At 39.5% G+C, this 19,122-nt stretch overlaps 1 protein-coding gene across 6 annotated transcripts in view; it reads right to left on the bottom strand.

Moving 5' to 3' along the window:
- Window positions 1-3,206: 3,206 nt before the first annotated feature.
- ASXL2 (ASXL transcriptional regulator 2) overlaps window positions 3,207-19,122 on the bottom strand; it is a 147,578-nt gene continuing 131,662 nt past the window's right edge. For all 6 annotated transcript variants that reach the window (XM_057497362.1, XM_036881626.2, XM_057497360.1 and 3 more), the window contains one exon: window positions 3,207-9,816. In XM_057497362.1, the coding sequence (XP_057353345.1) occupies window positions 7,348-9,816 (2,469 nt within the window). In that variant the 3' untranslated portion in view covers window positions 3,207-7,347. The remainder of the gene's footprint in view (window positions 9,817-19,122) is intronic.

Below are 19,122 nucleotides of genomic sequence, written 5' to 3'. Positions count from 1 at the left end.
TTGACTCAAGTTGGTTTAACAGTGCTCATGAGCCAACGTCTGTATCACATAACAGACACAGGTACACAACCGTAAGCCCTGATCAGTGGCAAAAGCTGCCAGTAGGCAATTCCACAGAAAACTGTTACTTAGTCCACAAAATGTCCCAAATCAAATTCTATGTTCCACTCATGGCCATTTAACATTATAGGACCCCAAAATCTTAAAAAAATATATTCAGTAAAAGGGTAAATTAAAAATAATTCAAAGTTTACTTAAATCTAACTTAAATCCAATCTTGGGTTTACCTTTCTTTTCCCCCAGGCATATTCTAGGTTTTGCAGTCAAGATGAAAGTCAGGAAGTTCTAAAATTTCCTCTAGCCTCTTTTCAGTTTAAAGAACCAGGAAAATTGAGTTTCAAGTCATTCTTCAGGAGAACCCGCTGTCTAGTCATAGCCTGTCTCCAAGGCTGACCATCTTTGGCTCTCTTCCAAGTTCACTGTTCACTGTACTTCCTGTTATAAGGAAATCTCCCTAGGGATTCCCTTTTAGATTAAGGCTGACAACTATATGGAGGTACAGAGATTCCTTGGTGAATCTCTATGAAAGAAACCCAATCTGCTGTGTAAGATCACCAAGTATTAGGAAAATCCAGGATATCCACTTTCTACTTCTTTTGACAGAGTTGAGTCTCCTTTACATAGTGAATACACCTAATACCTCTTTGACTGAAAAGTGAATACAAATATTTTGGCATACCGAACTTGAGTTGCAAATCCAATAATCCAGGTTAAAGATTAATGATAAGGAAAATTCAAGAATAAGTACTGACAAAAAATTATTTGTCCTGCTAAAATGTTTCTATCAGTCTTAAAATAAGAATTAGGATTTAGGCCACTAAAAGGGCTCAAGTCCTACTGAAACATCTTTTAATCCAAGTTCTGTGAATTATGAGATAGAGAAAAACCCAATTGACAATATTAGAATAAAGAACACGAAATAACTTTATCCATTGTGGAGAAAGAAACAGGGGTGCAGTGTCTCCTTAACAACTGAGAACAAAGGGATACACTTCCTTCTCACAACAGACAAGCTGAAAATTGTTCTTTCATCCCTGTTAGCTTCTTTTGGGTTTGAACAGAGCAGGAAGCTGCACTGTTTGCTGGACTGTTATTTGAAGGGGTTAGGTAAGACAAGAGCATCTTTACTGACATTCTGACCAGATTAATCAGAAAGGAGTGGCCTGGTCCCCACTCTTCAATCTAGTTATTTACAAGAGATTTCTTGAAATTTTTATTAACAACTCTAGTTCTTCCAGTGGTAGTTGTCAAAAAAGGTAAAATTTATTAACATGGCTCACTTTCACATTGCTTCATCTAGGGGCAATGCTTTTCCTAATGCATGTTTTGCTATTGTGTTTTGCCCAATGGATGAAATGCTTCTATTCCATATGAATTTATACTTAAACTTCCAACATGTCTTGAAAAATATGTGGTATATATTACTTCTTGAGTCCTGAACTAGACACACGCTCTATGGTTTATACTTTAGGAAGACCTTTTATAGTTTAGATAGCTGCTTGTTTACTCCTGCAAAACCAGAACTTTAGTGTTTAGCACATAGTAGGTGCTCAATATATATCTGAACTAGTAACATGATTTATACACAAAAACTGCTGGAAACATTATGCAAAATCTCTGATTTCTGAAGACCACTTGTGGTCAAGTAGTGTCAAAAGGAAGGAACACAGGTTTCTAGGCCTATGATGTAAAAATAAAGGAAATGTTGGGGATCTAAGTTGAAGTTGTGTTCTAGTATACTGTTCTTTCTCTTTCAACTGCAGAACAATTGTACCTTTAGGCTCCTATGTCATTACCTGAATATGAAATTTACTTCTGATGAGGTAGGAGGCCCATTTAAATAATGACAAATATGTTCCAGAAATGGGAAGTGTCTTTGTAAATGATCATCATGGACTGGTTCACACACATTTAAATATCTAACCTTCATTCCTACCTGTTATATATGAGAATTATGATACAGATGTTCCCTGAGACTTAAGAAACTTCCTTTAGATAGCATTACTTTCAACAAAAATTTCAGAGCTGTTCTCTTGGACAGCTACACTATCTTCAATGTCTTTGGGCAACTCTGATGCTTGAAATTTCAATTTTTGAAAAATCAGAAGGCTGTCTTTTAAAAAGCATTCTATATATCCTAATTTTCAAAACACGCTGTTTTTATCAGTGAAAATAAGCAGCTGAGCAATTATGGAGACAATTAGAGAACTACAATAAAAAGTCAGTTTGATGGGTCATTAAGACACACTCTTGAAATTCTGACCTTACTAACTTTTCTTCAGATCATGAGTAAGTCAAATATTCATTTTTAAAGAATGGGCTCTATACCTTTATTTTTAAAGACTATCTAGGTATCATTTTACTTCCTCAATCATATCCTAAAGCCAAGTATTTATAACCACAGAATTATTTCTCTTGGACAGCAGTAGCCCAGATCACCTCTAGGTATGGGCCTATGGGCAATTAACCCCTCCTAATATCTGGCTCAGTCCTCATGTCCATAAATGCCCTTCCTGGCACTAGGGAGATCAAAATTCAAGTTCTAGCCCTTCTACCTCTCCAGATCAGGAAGGACATAAAACTGGCTATGGAACTTGCTTCTCAGATTAGAATTGGGAAACAGAAAAAGTTTTCTATTCTCTTCGTGACATCATCTCATCACATATCCCAACAGGCTGGAAGGTGGCGGTGTGTGATGTTTGCTAATGAATTACTAAACACTGGAGAAAGGAAAACCCATTTTTTCACCTGAGATATTTTCTTACCATTCTGTTTGAGAAGCAAACAATGAGTACATTAAAAAAAAGAATGTATAGTTTTTTTTTACTTTCCCAAATTAGGTGCTTAGGAGACAGAACAGTTGCTGAAAACACAGAGATGGACAGATTAGGAGAACTTATTACTTTAGCTAGAGTTCTGAAACATGTGACCCTGATTTATTTATCACCAAATTCTTCATTTTACTCTTCTATATAATTGGTGGTGATTTTCCAATAGTGACGTCAGGCAGCAACTGAGGGCCTTAGACACACCACTCTCAGGTGCACGCCAGACCTTAAGATTCACCAAACACGCCGACGTTTTTATTTTCACTTTGTCTTTTACATAATCATAAAATGAAAAATAAGAATATATGAATACATACAATCTATATACATATATTTATTGCAAATACTTAAAATTCTTATGTAAAATGATTTTTCTATATTTGTGAAAAAATATGACTTTTTAAATGGTGTTGACACCAACTTCTCTGTACATACCCTCAATTCCAATGTTAACAATTCCTTTAAAAAGGCAAAATACACAAAAGTTTAGCATTTACCAAACCAGTCTGTACAAACCTTATAGCCAGAAGGAAAAAAACAGCTTGTGGTAAATAAGTCAATTTTCTTTTAAAATAAAAATAAACTCCAAAACGATTCCCCTTATTGCATTTTCTGGAAATAATCTGAGTGTCTTTAGAGTAACTTCCTTTGAAATAATTTGTGCCTTAACAGTGAGGTCCTACATTAAACATACCACTGTCACTTTTTACATAGATATTAAAATATATATTAGTTAAAATATATTACTGGAAAGCTATTTTTAAAATTGATCTTTAATAGTTGTATCAAATGTAAAGCATTAAAAAAAATAAAGTAACCAAGAATCTATGAAGCTCTTACTTCAACTTTAGGAAATGCTTACCTATTGTTCCCCTTCAATAGGTATATAGGTATTGAAACATGGTAGGAAAGATCCCTGCCTATCATCATGTTTCTCACAGTCTCTTTGGACTATTCTATAAACTGAGCTGAAAACTACCCTTGGCCGAGTTTTTACTTAGAACATTGTTGTACATTGGGGAGACTTTTTCCTCCTGGCCGTGAAGTGAAACCTCTAGGTCCCAGAGAAAATGACCCTAGCACTGCTCACTGAAAGGGAGTTCCAGAAATAAACAGCAGTGTGCTAACTAGAGAAGACCCCCTCATTATAACGAATCATTTCCCCTTAGAGTTCCTCAAGGACTCTCAAGGCGGAGAAAGGCAATAATAAGCAATCAGGATGCTGACTGGCAGATCATTAATATGCATGAATTCACACCTTCACCTGGAAGTGAGGTCTTCCTTTGCCTATTTAAATCTGAGATAATTCCTAAAATAGCTACATCTGCATGCCTCCCCTACTCCCAAGAGAAAATTCCCATTTGCCAGATCTTATTTTTAAAATATTACAAAGAATACCACAGGTAGCTTCAGTGTCTTGAACATAGATAGGGTTTAAGGAATAGAAGTAGAGCAAACACTACAGGTTATCTGGCTTTCTAATATGATGGAGAATTTGAATAAAAGTTCTTATAGATTCAGAGAGCCTTCTCTACTAGACAACTTAGAACATTCATAAGTAAGCCTGAGATGATATATATTGCTAATGCTATCTCCCCTGGCTAATCTGCCATGAAAGGTATCTGAAGGCTTGAGATGCATACCCTGGAGGCATAAGCATCAGGCATAATGCCTGACTAGTCACTAGAAACAGTGCAACTTAAAACCATAAAAATAAGCTTAGCATTTTTATTAGAAATATTCCAGATTTAATTTCAGTAACTCAGAAACCTAACATAAAAACTGCTTTAAATGTCCTGGCATACCATACTCTAATAATTTCAAGATTTTCCTGTTCCTACTCATTCATTTTCAAAAGGGCCACAACACTGTAATTTTTTTTTTTTCTGTTCAGTTCAGATGAATTTCTACTTGAAACCACTGTTTTGAAACACATTGATAAGTGGATTGTATTCAATTTTCTACCAACCAAAGAGAGTCTAACTATTCTCTCATTTGGTCAAGATTGAGGCTGTGAGTGTACCTAGCTGACAATGTTTTAGGGGCATTCATAAATGCAAAAACTTTATTAGCTGGGCATTATTTGTTAAGAGAATCTAGTGTATAGCAATGCTTAGGATTTATCTGCAAGAGCCTGGGTCAAAATGAAGAGGCACAATACGGTTTGCTCTCTAAATGAACATGAACATCCCTGATGCCTTTCCTCCTTTCCTGGTTTGTCTGTCCATCCTCAGATTTAGGGGAACGATGGAGGAGAGACTTCCTGTGACAGAAAATGTGTTAAGAAGAAAAATCCCTTCAACCAATCCAAACTGGTAATTAATGTTTAGCACGTGGCTGGTTCTGAAACACTCAACTACTTCCAACATGCAGACCAGGCCTCAGTCCTACCACTTAAATGCAGACTGAAGAAACTGGGCATGCAAAGTTTTAAACTGCAACAGGTCTTTTTAAGCCCCAACCCCCATCCCTGGAACAACCAGGGTATACTGGAAATTAGGGAACAGAACCATGGTTTCTGTTTCCCACTGGTTCGTGGCTGGAGAACTCACTTCTTAACCTTGGATCCTTGCAGCCTTCCTATCTCTTAGCGATGTGTGTGTTGGAAGAAAAAGGGAAGTTAGGAAGTCATGATAGTCTCTTGGCTGAAACTAGAATACAGGCATCAATCCTGTATTTGCCAGGGGCCACAAAAAAAACATAAATGAAAAACAAAAAATAGTGAAGTAGTAAGTTCCTTAGGGAGTTTGAGAGTATTAAGAGTATATAATGAGGAGGGTGGGGTGAGGAGGGGTGGGCAGCTGAATGGGGGCAAAGCCAAGATTATTACTGCCTACTTTTTCCTCATCTGGAATGTGACTTAACAAGTTTACACTGTTCTGCATGTTTAAATATCACAACCTGAATATTAAGTTCAACTACAACTGTACTAAACTGCAGTAATATTTTTCCACACTTGAAATTAGGAACCTTGAAATCAAGTGCAAATGATGCACACTGACAATATCTGATTTTTTAACACCAAATTCTGAAAATTGTAGATTTCTTTCAATGTTCTCTAACCATGACCTAAATAAATGTACTCAAAACTTCTTCCATCATTATAGACAGGGTTAAAAAAATAACAAAAAGGTAAACAAAAAAACAAAAACAACAAAACTTTGGAGCTAATTTCTCTTCCTTTCTAAATTGTTCCCTTAGCCATCCACTTAAGCCCCCTTAACATGATAAATTTCTAGTGCACAGAAAGCAGTAATCCAAAATGGGGACATATCCTCTAAAGCAGTTAAGGTGTCTGACTTTTACTATGCATGTGTGTTCAAAGTAATAGATGATAAGATTACTCCATACTCCTCAGATGCCTGAGAGGTCAGAGCAGAATGGGCAAATGTGGCATTAATGAGCTTTTCTACCTGCATCAACAGCTGACACTAGAACATTAGGTAAGGGGTCAGCAGAGAAGAGGAAAAGAGGGGTTACCTTGTTTCTAGTGTTAAAATCATTTTCCAAAGTTCTTTAGGTTCACTTTAACAGGTTTTGCCCCTTTATTCTCCTTGCCCAAGAAAACACACATAGTTCAAATCACCCCATTGCTAACACTTCCCTGTTAATTTTATACTAGTATTTCAAACCTATTTGCAAGTTCCCATGAATGATGAAGTACTTGGATATTATTGCTAGAATTGTCAGCCTGCACAGGCTATGGTAATACAAGAGCCCCAGAGAGGCGTACCCTTCATGGGACCACATGCACTGTCTCAGGGAAGAAGAGTGGGATTAGGCAAAAGCAAGGATCCACAAATTGCAAGCAGAGGGCTTGACAACTGTACTGGTTTACGGAAGCCAAGAACCAAGCCTTGAGGTTTCAGCGTCTGACATACTACCTGTGACATTAATACCTTCTCACAAATTTAAACTTATAAAGGTTCCCTCTAAGGTAAAGAGACTGAGTAAACTCTGAATTCAGATCGTGCAAAGGCTGAATATGTAAACCTGCAGTCAAAACTGACAAAAAATCATTTCTGCAGGCCATTCCTTCACTCCTTCCCTTTTCTAGCCTCTTAGGAAAGTGGACAGAAGGGAGACAGTTTCCTTTCACCAGGCACAGCATTCAACTTTTCTCAGAGCCATGGAAAGTAAAACATAAATCTGAATTCAAAGCACTACATTACTTAAACACTTGGAAAAATAATGTTAAAACAAAATGTGACATATTTACATGATTTTGTAAGTGCAAACTTGTCACAAATTCACAAAGTCTTGCTTGACTCAGACTTACTATACAAGGTGCTCTTCCTCTAAAATGTTAAGATCTGTACTTTGTATTCCTGATTAAGTAACATTTGTCTCTTATGAGAACAGAAACCTACTCATTTATTTCTGTGATTCCAAAAGGATGCAAAAAAACACTTGACAACCCTTCCCGTCTCCTTTATAGTGTGTTCCCTTTCTAGTTTCATTACCGAACAACAAGGCAGGAGACACACAGTTTAGAGGGGCCAATGCAATCATCGTGGCAGAAAGCTCCACACCCCTTACACATGATCATGGCTTTCAATCGGCAGTAACATTTGGAAGGCGTGTCCTCTATGCTGTTCTCTTCCGGAAAGGCCTGAACAGGAATGGTCTGGCCATGGCTGCTGGGATTCATAGCTTGACTAGCAGGGATGGTAGTGACAGTCACAGAAAAGGACATGACATCACCTACGTTGCTAGATACCTGGCTACAGTCAGGCATCCCCGGTACAGCAGAGTTATGGTCCATGTCAGATGAAGTGGAGACATTGATCATGCCTCTGTAGCTTGGCCCGATCTGTGTGGGGCTTCCATAAAGCTTTGGAGTTTGCAGTGGTGGAAGGAGGAGAGGCTGATGGGTGGGACTATCTGCAGGTAAAGGAAGAATGGTAGAATCGAACAGCTCAGGACTGCTACGCATTGTCTTACCTCTTACTGCTTGAGCCATTTGCTTCTGTGCTGCCTGAAGAAAATCTCTGGCTAGGGTCTTTTCATCAAATGTTTGGCCTCTAGTGAACAGGTAACTCTCCTTGCTTAAAGTGGTTTGCTCATGCACTGGTGTCTCTGCCTTCACATTCTCTTTAGCTAAACCATCACTGGTTGATAGAGCTTCTCTTATGTGGCGTCCTGAACTTGCTTCACACTTGCCAGAGCTCTGAAAAGCCTGGGGCTCCTCCTTCACCCTGACAGATTCCTGCTCATCACCAGTACTTTCCTCGTCACTGTCTTCTTCCCTGCCACTGCTACTATCACCTGTTGCACATTTACTGTCTGTATGTCCCATTTTCAAGGCCTCCATGGGGCTGCTCACACAAACACGGTCTTCTGTGTTGACAGAATGGGTCCTCCTCAAGTTCTCTGGACCGCGGCCATAGGTGGAAATATTGAGTAAGTAGTGACCTGCCATTGCAGGCTTCGATGTCCTTCTGCCAGCAAACCCCAGCATGAACCTCTGGCTTGTGGAGATGTCTTCTAAATGGAAACCTGAGTGAGTGAAGTTGAACTGAGCGGGCTGTACAAGGGAGAGAACATTCTGCCTCCGAACCCTTTGGATGAGAGTCTGAAGAATCTGATCTTGGGTTGCTCTACTCAGTCCTTCTTGGTATTGGTGTGTGTCAATGCAAGAGTCCCTCAGATCCTTACCTGAAAAGAGCTGAAGGGGTCTTGGAACCTGGGGGAGCTGCTTACTTTGCAAGGTTTTACTCAGCTGCTGTAGAGCTGGCTGAGACGGCCTCTCAGTACCTTTCTCTCCGGAGCTATTTTCTGTTACGTTGGTGCCTGTGAGTGCTCCTGCCCCCTTGTCCTCTTTTGTAGTCAGTGGAACAGTCTTCATTTCAACTTTGGTGAGAGGTTTAGGCAGAATTTGCTCCATGGGAACATCTTTGCCCTGGAGCAGCTGGGTGACCAAAGGATTATTAGCAGGGATACTAGAGCTCGGCCTTGGAATGGGTCCATTCATATTTGCAGACGTTCCTAGAGTTTTAAGGCTAAAAGCTGCTGGCAAAGTGCTCAAGGATGGAGCTGATCCAGTAGGTGCTACAGTCACACTGGCCTGGGATACAGGAAGCTTTTCTAAAGTGGCTGTGGTTAATACAGACGTTAAAGCAGAGGGAGTTGCACCCACTGAAGCACTAGCTGTTGTCTCTGCTGAGGTCAAAGGGTTTGGTATGTTCTGACCAGAATCTGCTCTGGGCTCACCTGTGCCATCTGCTGAAAAATGAGCAGGTGAGGCACCTGAGATTAGAGCAGGATCTGTTGAAGATGAAGGTGCCTTCTCCTGCCTGCAAATATTGGGCCCTTGCAGAGAGGCCACTGTGGCTGCTGCCCTGGCGTTGTTCAGTTTTTCATTATTCGGTTTCCCTAAAGCTGGTGGGGGTGTGTTAGTGTGGGCTGGTGGTGGGACATCTGTGCAGGGTCCACTGATGGCAGATGCTGGAGGCACTGAGGGGGTTTGCTGTAGTTGTGCTCCAGAGACACTATGAGGCTGTGCCTGGTCTGGGGTCTTGGTCTCAAATTGGGGCTGAGTCTCTGGACCACAGGGTAAAAGCTCTCTCGTACCTCTCCTGCTTCCAGTTCCTGCCAGTTCCAGTGCGGGGCCCTTTCCAGTTTCACTGGCTCTGTCCGAGTCTGGACTCCCTCCTTTAGCAGTTCTCCTTTCCCCACCCTCTCCTGGACCTTGTCCACCCCCTGGGCCAGGTCCTGGAATGGTCCCTCCAACTGTGGCGGCTGCGGCGGCCGCGGCTGCAGCTGCAGCTGCTGCCCTCTGGGCTTTGACCAGCTGGGCTTTTGCTTTGATGTCTGCAAGAGTTCTGGCTCCTGTTCTGTTAGGACTAGTGATGGAGATTGGAAAACGAGCCCTGGGAGAGACCTGCGGTGTAGGAAAAGGCATGGGGGAGATTCTGGAGACCGGGATCTGGAAGAAGTAGAAGTGGGAGAAAAACAACAGAGCTTAGTTTTCATTTATAGGAACAATGAAACGTCATTACACTTAAATTTTTAGAGTAGGGTAAACTCTATAGCACCATGACAAAGATGGGAGGTCTATGTCCAAGGGACGAAACCACGGAGACAGCAACAGACTTTGTCTCCAGGGTCCTTTTACTTCTTCTACTGGTGCCAAAGACTCTCCTCCCTTGACATCCCCGCCCACCCCAAATCTCTATACCTCTGTTGTCAACAACTCTCTCCTCAATCACTGCTACTCACAACTACTTATTATTCAAGATATAGGCTGTTTTATGGTATATGCATTTAAAAATGTGAGTGAGAGAGAGAAGAGAGAAACAAAGTAGCATACCACTACTCTCTTTTACTTTTAGCTTTACTACCAAGGTCCAGGGGGAAACCCTTGCTCCTTTCTGTTCCACATACACACATGCGCACACATGCACAATGAAACACACAGGCTGAGTCACCGCAAATCACAAAGGCTACATAACAGCACTGAAGGCAGATGGTGGGTCACCCACTCTGCCCACCCAACACAGGGGGATGTATATAATGTTTACTACAGTCAAGCTCACCCCGGGCTGGCATTATACTTACTTGTAGAACTTTTTAAAAATACATATGCTCTGAGCCCTACCTCAAAATTTACAAATTACAACGTCTAGGGAAAAAAATGCTTTCTTGAAAAGCTTCTTGTGAGATTATGATGCATCATCAGATTTGAAACCATTGATTTTCATGTCATAAAATTTTGTATTTTAAAGGAATCTGACTCCTGTTTGAAACAATACTTTCAGATCTACTGGAGTTATTATAGTACATCAAGATCCAGACCCTTCTAGTATTTGGGAGAGTTTAAAGGAGCAAATAACTATTACAAATGTTCTAGGGTGTTTCATTAAGAAAAAATAAAAATCAAGCCACTGAGCTCTAAGAAAACATTTGTCATTTTTCTGGAATTCCTTAAATTAAGAATAAAGTCACTAAAAATTTTTTGTTATTTGCAACACCCACCTTTCAGGTGGCCAGCAGTCCTGAAAAATTGATATTCTGTCATTCAAAAGTTAAGAGCTGTGGGACTTTGTAACGGTTGTGACAAAGTCCACATACTTCACATCATGTGATGAGAATCTCTCTCTAAAGCGGAATCTATTTTGCACCCAATTACACATATTAGAAATTGCACACAGTAAGAAAGAAGCAATTATCCCTTGGTAGTATCAACTAGAATAAACGACTAATGGGGAAGGGATAAAAACCTAGAAAACTAAATTCAAGAAAGTAAAAGTACAATTGTTTAAGGGAATTGCATATAGGGACAAACAACCTTACATTAGAATAATCTTGAGTAACAACATACTTACCTAACATGAAAATCATTACTAACATGTTGGTTAGGTACAATCAATAAAAGAAGTTAAAACAAAAGTTTTAATACTTAAAAATTATGTTATAGTTGTTTATCTAAATAGCCTTATTACCTGTTTATCTGGAGGAAATGAGATGTTCTACTTTCTTAAGTATAAAAGCACTAAAAGCTGTCTAGGCGCTGGTAACAATTTAAAAATTTGACTTACTGAGGAGCCCTAACCTGGTATAACAAGGACTTATTTTCTTTTTAAATGTATTCTCAATAGAAAATATATAATGTGTTTTGAGTTTTCCTCTCTCTCCACAATGATATGTTATATTATAGATATGCATATAACACATGTATATATATATGCACATAATTTTATATACATGTATAACATTGATAATAAAATTCAAGTTTCGTTTTTCTACTTAAATTTTGTTTAAATGTTCTTGTTCTGTTCTATATTATATTAAGCTTTGTCTAAGAAAGTGGGATTTGAGGTAAGGTCTAGAGAAAGGTAAGAGAGTTAATAGAGCAACTTCTGGTAAAAAGTCATTTTGGAGGAGCTGAGAAAGAAGAAGAAAGGAATGAAAGGAAAATAGCTAAACAATATTAACTTGGTTACACTGGATTTAAGTTTTCAGTATAGAATCTTTCTGGACTAGCAGAAAGCAGACTGAATATGATGTAAGTCAGACTCTTTACACATGAGGAAATAGAAATGATGAATCCTACTCAGTGTCACTTATATAAAGTAGAACCTAAACTGTAACTCAGCTCTCAGATCTGGAAATAAGTTCTGACTGACCTTCATTAAAGGAAGATTTCTAATATTTTTGCAAGGATAGTAACAGTGATTTTCATAAAAATCAGAATCTCCAGCAAAACATGACAGTTTAAGTTAACAGTAGGAAAGTATCAAAAAACAATAAAGTGAGAAATTCCTAAGTGCTGACACCACAAATTTTAAAATTAAAAAGTAATGGAAAGAGGAGCCAAGATGGCGGTGTGAGTAGAGCAGTGGAAATCTCCTCCCAAAACCATATATATTTTTGAAAATACAACAAATACAACTATCCCTAAAAGAGAGACCAGAAGATACAGGACAACAGCCAGGCTACATCTACACCTGCGAGAACCCAGCACCACATGAAATGGGTAACATACAAGCTGTGGCCTGGCGGGACCTGAGCACCCCTCACCCCAGCTCCCGGGAGGAGGAGAGGAGTCGGAGCGGGAAGGGAGAGGGAGCCCAGGACGACTAAATACCCAGCCCCAGCCATCCGCACCGGGAGCACAGAGACACAGTGTGCGGTGTGCTGGATAGTAGGGAAATGGGACAGTAAAACCTGCGAGCAGGTCCCCGCAGCCGGCACCCCTGGGACAAAGAAAAGCGAGTGCTTTTTGAAAATCTTAAAGGGACAGGGACCCTATAGCTGGAAGGAAGAGTCCCGGGACACTCGGCCCAGCAGCTGGGAATCCTGGGGAACTCTGGGCGCCCTAACCCCCTGGGCAGCAGTGCAGCTCTGAGGCCGCTCACAGCAATAAACAGCCTCCCATTCGATACCCCTCCGACGCGGCCCCACCATAGCAGAGCAGCAGCCTGAGAACGGCCACGCTCACAGCAACCACGTACCTTACTCCACAGAGGCCGGGCAAGAATCAGAGACCCCGTCTGTGCGCAGCTGCCAAGCACAAGCTGCTAGAGGTTGCCGTTCTCCAAGGAGAGGAAGGCCACAAACTAACAAGAAGGGATGTTCTCTCAGTCGACACATGCTCCAGCTCCCCACAACTACCTCTATCACCAAGAAAACGCAGAAAAATTTGAACCAGACCAAAATAAGAGAGACAACCCCTGAGAAGGAGCTTGGAGAGACAGACCTAACCAATCTCCCAGAAAAAGAATTCAAAATAAAGGTCATAACCATGCTGATGGAGCTGCAGAGAAAAATGCAAGAGCTAACAGACAAAGTAGGGAGGGAGACTACAGAAATAAAACAGTCTCTGCAAGGATTTAAAGGCAGAATGGATGAGATGCAAGAGGTCATTAATGGAACAGAAACCAGAGAACAGGAACGCATAGAAGCTGACGCAGAGAGAGATAAAAGGATCTCCAAGAATGAAACAATATTAAGGGAACAGTATGACAATCCAAAAGGAACAATATCTGCACTATAGGGGTACCAGAAGAAGAGAAAAAGGGATAGAAAGTGTCTTTGAAGAAATAATTGCTGAAAACTTCCCCAAACTGGGGGAAGAAATAGTCGCTCAGACCACAGAAGTACACAAAACTCCCAACACAAGGGACCCAAGAAGGACAACACCAAGACACATAATAATTAAAATGGCAAAGATCAAGGACAAGGACAGAGTTTTAAAGGCAGCAAGAGAGAGGAAAAAGGTCACCTACAAAGGAAAACCCATCAGGCTATCATCAGACTTCTCAACAGAAACCTTACAAGCCAGAAGAGAAAGGCATGATATATTTAATGCAATGAAACAAAACGGCCTTAAACCGAGAATACTATATCCAGCACAATTATCATTTAAATATGAAGGAGGGATTACACAATTCCCAGACAAGCAAAAGTTGAGGGAATTTGCCTCCCACAAACCACCTCTACAGGGTATCTTAGAGGGACTGCTCTAGATGGAAGCACTCCTACAGCTAAATAGATGTCACCAGAGAAAATAAAATTACAGCAAAGAAAGTGGACCAACCAAATTTAACTAAAGGAAAAAAATAAAATCAACTACCCACAAAAGCAGTCAAAGGAAACACAAAATAGCACAGAATAAAACACCCAACATATAAAGAATGGAGGAGGAGGAATAAGGGAGACAAAGAATCATTAGACAGTGTTTATAACAGCTCAATAAGTGAGTTAAGTTGAATAGTAAGATACTAAAGAAGCTAACCTTGAACCTTTGGTAACCACGAATCTAAAGCCTGCAATGGCAATGAGTACATATCTTTCAATAATTACCCTAAATGTAAATGGACTGAATGCACCAATCAAAGGACACAGAGTAACAGAATGGATAAAAAAGCAAGACCCATCTATATGCTGCTTACAAGAGACTCACCTCAAACCCAAAGATATGCACAGACTAAAAGTCAAGGGATGGAAAAAGATATTTCATGCAAACAATAGGGAGAAAAAAGCAGGTGTTGCAGTACTAGTATCAGACAAAATAGACTTCAAAACAAAGAAAGTCACAAAAGATAAAGAAGGACACTACATAATGATATAGGGGTCAGTCTAACAAGAGGATATAACCATTATAAATATATATGCACCCAATACAGGAGCACCAGCATATGTGAAACAAATACTAACAGAATTAAAGGAGGAAATAGAATGCAATGCACTCATTTTAGGAGACTTCAACACACCACTCACTCCAACGGACAGATCCACCGGACAGAAAATAAGTAAGGACACAGAGGCACTGAACAACACACTAGAACAGATGCACCTAATAGACATCTATAGAACTCTACACCCAAAAGCAACAGGATACACATTCTTCTCAAGTGCACATGGAACATTCTCCAGAATAGACCACATACTAGGCCACAAAAAGAGCCTCAGTAAATTCCAAAAGATTGAAATTCTACCAACCAACTTTTCAGACCACAAAGGTATAAAACTAGAAATAAATTGTACAAAGAAAGTAAAAAGGCTCACAAACACATGGAGGCTTAACAACATGCTCCTAAATAATCAATGGATCAACGACCAAATTAAAATAGAGATCAAGCAATATATGGAAACAAATGAGAACAACACAAAGTCCCAACTTCTGTGGGACACACTGAAAGCAGTCTTAAGAGGAAAGTATATAGCAATCCAGGCATATTTAAAGAAGAAAGAACAATCCCAAATGAATAGTCTAATGTCACAATTATCGAAATTGGAAAAAGAAGAAAAAATGAGGCCTAAAGTCAGCAGGAGGGACATAATAAAGATCAGAGAAGAAATAAATAAAATTGAGAAGAATAAAGCAATAGAAAAAAATCAGTGAAACCAAGAGCTGGTTCTTTGAGAAAATAAACAAAATAGATAAGCCTCTAGCCAAACTTATAAGAGAAAAAGAGAATCAACATACATCAAAAGAATCAGAAACAAGAAAGGAAAAATCACGACGGACCCCACAGAAATACAAAGAATTATTAGAGAATACTATGAAAACCTATATGCTAACAAGCTGGAAAACGTAGAAAAAATGGAAAACTTCCTAGAAAAAAACAACCTTCCAAGACTGATTAAGGAAGAAACAGAAAATCTAAACACACCAATTACCAGCAAAGAAACTGAATTGGAAATCAAAAAACTACCCAAGAACAAAACCGCCGGGCCAGATGGATTTACACTGGAATTTTATCAGACATACAGAGAAGATGTAATACCTATTTTCCTTAAAGTTTTCCAAAAAATAGAAGAGGAGGGAATACTCCTAAACTCATTCTATGAAGCCAACATCACCCTAATACCAAAACCAGGCAAAGACCCCACCAAAAAAGAAAACTACAGACCAATATCCCTGATGAACATAGATGCAAAAATACTCAACAAAATATTAGCAAACCGAATTCGAAAATACATCAAAAGGATCATACACCATGACCAAGTGGGATTCATCACAGGGATGCAAGGATGGTACAACATTTGAAAATCCATCAACATCATCCACCACATCAACAAAAAGAAGGCCAAAAACCACATGATCATCTCCATAGGTGCTGAAAAAGCATTCAACAAAATTCAACATCCATTCATGATAAAAACTCTCAACAAAATGGGAATAGAGGGCAAGTACCTTAACATAATAATGGCCATATATGAAAAACCCACAGCCAACATCATACTGAATAGCGAGAAGCTGAAAGCTTTTCCTCTGAGATCGGGTACAAGACAGGGATGCCCACTCTCCCCATGTTATTCAACATAGTACTGGAGGTCCTAGCCATGGCAATTAGACAAAACAAAGAAATACAAGGAATCCAGATTGGTAAAGACGAAGTTAAAAACTCTCACTATTTGCAGATGACATGATATTGTACATAAAAAACCCTAAAGACTCCACTCCAAAATTACTAGAACTAATATCGGAATTCAGCAAAGTTGCAGGATACAAAATTAACACACAGAAATCTGTGGCTTTCCTATACACTAACAATGAACCAATAGAAAGAGAAACCAGGAAAACAATTGCATTCACAATTGCATCAAAAAGAATAAAATACCTAGGAATAAACCTAACCAAGGAAGTGAAAGACCTATACCCTGAAAACTACAAGACACTCTTAAGAGAAATTAAAGAGGACACTAACAAATGGAAACTCATCCCATGCTCTTGGCTAGGAAGAATTAATATCGTCAAAATGGCCAACCTGCCCAAAGCAATATACAGATTTGATGCAATCCCTATCAAATTACCAACAACATTCTTTAATGAACTGGAACAAATAGTTCAAAAATTCATATGGAAACGCCAAAGACTCTGAATAGCCAAAGCAATCCTGAGAAAGAAGAATAAAGTAGGGGGGATCTCACTCCCCAACTTCAAGCTCTACTACAAAGCCACAGTAACTAAGACAATTTGGTACTGGCACAAGAACAGAGCCACAGACCAGTGGAACAGATTAGAGACTCCAGACATTAACCCAAACATATATGGTCAATTAATATTCGATAAAGGAGCCATGGACATACAATGGGGAAATGACAGTCTCTTCAACAGATGGTGCTGGCAAAACTGGACAGCTACATGTAAGAGAATGAAACTGGATCACTGTCTAACCCCATACACAAAAGTAAATTCGAAATGGATCAAAGACCTGAATGTAAGTCATGAAACCATTAAACTCTTAGAAAAAAACAAAGGCAAAAATCTCATGGACATAAACATGAGTGACTTCTTCATGAACATATCTCCCTGGGCAAGGGAAACAAAGGCAAAAATGAACAAGTGGGACTATATTAAGCTAAAAAGCTTCTGTACAGTAAAGGACAACATCAATAGAACAAAAGGGCATCCTACAGTATGGGAGATCATATTCATAAATGACAGATCCAATAAAGGATTGACATTCAAAATATATAAAGAGCTCACGCGCCTCAACAAACAAAAAGCAAATAATCCAATTAAAAAATGGGCAGAAGAGCTGGACAGTTCTCCAAAGAAGAAATCCAGATGGCCAACAGACACATGAAAAGATGCTCCACATCGCTAGCTTTCAGAGAAATGCAAATTAAAACCACAATGAGATATCACCTCACACCAGTAAGGATCGCCACCATCCAAAAGATAACCAACAACAAATGTTGGCGAGGTTGTGGAGAAAGGGGTACCCTCCTACACTGCTGGTGGGAATGTAAATTAGTTCAACCATTGTGGAAAGCAGTAGGGAGGTTCCTCAAAAAGCTCAAAATAGACATACTATTTGACCCAGGAATTCCACTTCTAGGAATTTACCCTAAGAATGCAGCAGCCCAATTTGAGAAAGACAGATGCACCCCTATGTTTATCACAGCACTATTTACAATAGCCAAGAAATGGAAGCAACCTAAGTGTCCATCAGTAGATGAATGGATAAAGAACACGTGGTACATATAATACACAATGGAATATTATTCAGCCATAAGAAGAAAACAAATCCTACCATTTGGAACAACATGGATGGAGCTAGAGGGTATTATGGTCAGTGAAATAAGCCAGGCGGAGAAAGACAAATACCAAATGATTTCACTCATATGTGGAGTATAATAACCAAGAAAAACTGGAGGAACAAAACAGCAGCAGACTCACAGAACCCAAGAATAGACTAACAGTTACCAAAGGGAAAGGGACTGGGGAGGATGGGTGGGAAGGGAGGTATAAGGGCAGGGAAAAAGAAAGGGGGCATTACGATTAGCATGCATAATGTGGGGGGGGCATGGGGAAGGCTGTACAATAGAGAAACAAGTAGTGATTCTACAGCATCTTACTACGCTGATGGACAGTGACTATGAAGGGGTATGTTGGGGGGACTTGGTGATGGGGGGAGTCTAGTGAACATAATGTTCTTCATGTAATTGTAGATTAATGATAACAACAACAACAACAAAAAGTAATGGAGAATGTCATACAAATAGAAATAAGCAAAATGAGATAGAGGAGTCACATAGTGCATGAAGTGGGTCCAGTGCTAGTAACTGAATGCTTCCAAGGGACATTTCATGATAGAATGAACTTTGCTTCATTTAATATAAATAAAAAAGGGGGTAAAGTATTTCTCTTTGGCTTATTTTTCTATTTATACCCTAATATGATATATACTACCCAGTGGCTAGGCTCATAGTAGACACAACAGTATTAAGTCTTATTAACGCCACTAATAAAAAAGTGTCAATAAATGCTATTTATTAAATGAATGCATGGACTGCAAATGGATACTGAATACCTTAAGAAACCTTTAGATAAGAAGTAAAGATGTGTTTGGGTTTTAAAGGGCTCCCTACTGGTTAGATGCTGTCTGTATGTACTAAGAGAGAAACACTACTGTAGGGATTCGGTAGATTTGAGAAGCAATATAAGGGTAAAATGAAAGTTAATGACACTCCTAAGCAGCAGAGCTTAACAAGGCTATTCCATCTACTAACACCCCTCAGTAACCAGTGGTGACTCATGGCAGCCACACACATTTCCTTTGTGAGGATAGAACCAAAGGCAGTTCTAGATCCATAGAACATCAAACTGGTTATGGCAGAAGCAAACGGCCAAGGCATGCTTCAACAGCAGAACTCTTGTTACAGAGATATGACCTCTTGATCACACCAACGGCCTCCTCACAGTTATTATCATACTTCGTATTTTGTCATATGAGATGGAATAATTTCTGTTAACTGCCTCAAGATACAAGAGTAG

The sequence above is a fragment of the Manis pentadactyla genome, chromosome 2, assembly GCF_030020395.1.
Source record: "Manis pentadactyla isolate mManPen7 chromosome 2, mManPen7.hap1, whole genome shotgun sequence".
NCBI lineage: Eukaryota > Metazoa > Chordata > Mammalia > Pholidota > Manidae > Manis > Manis pentadactyla.
This window is presented reverse-complemented; position numbering and strand designations above follow the sequence as displayed.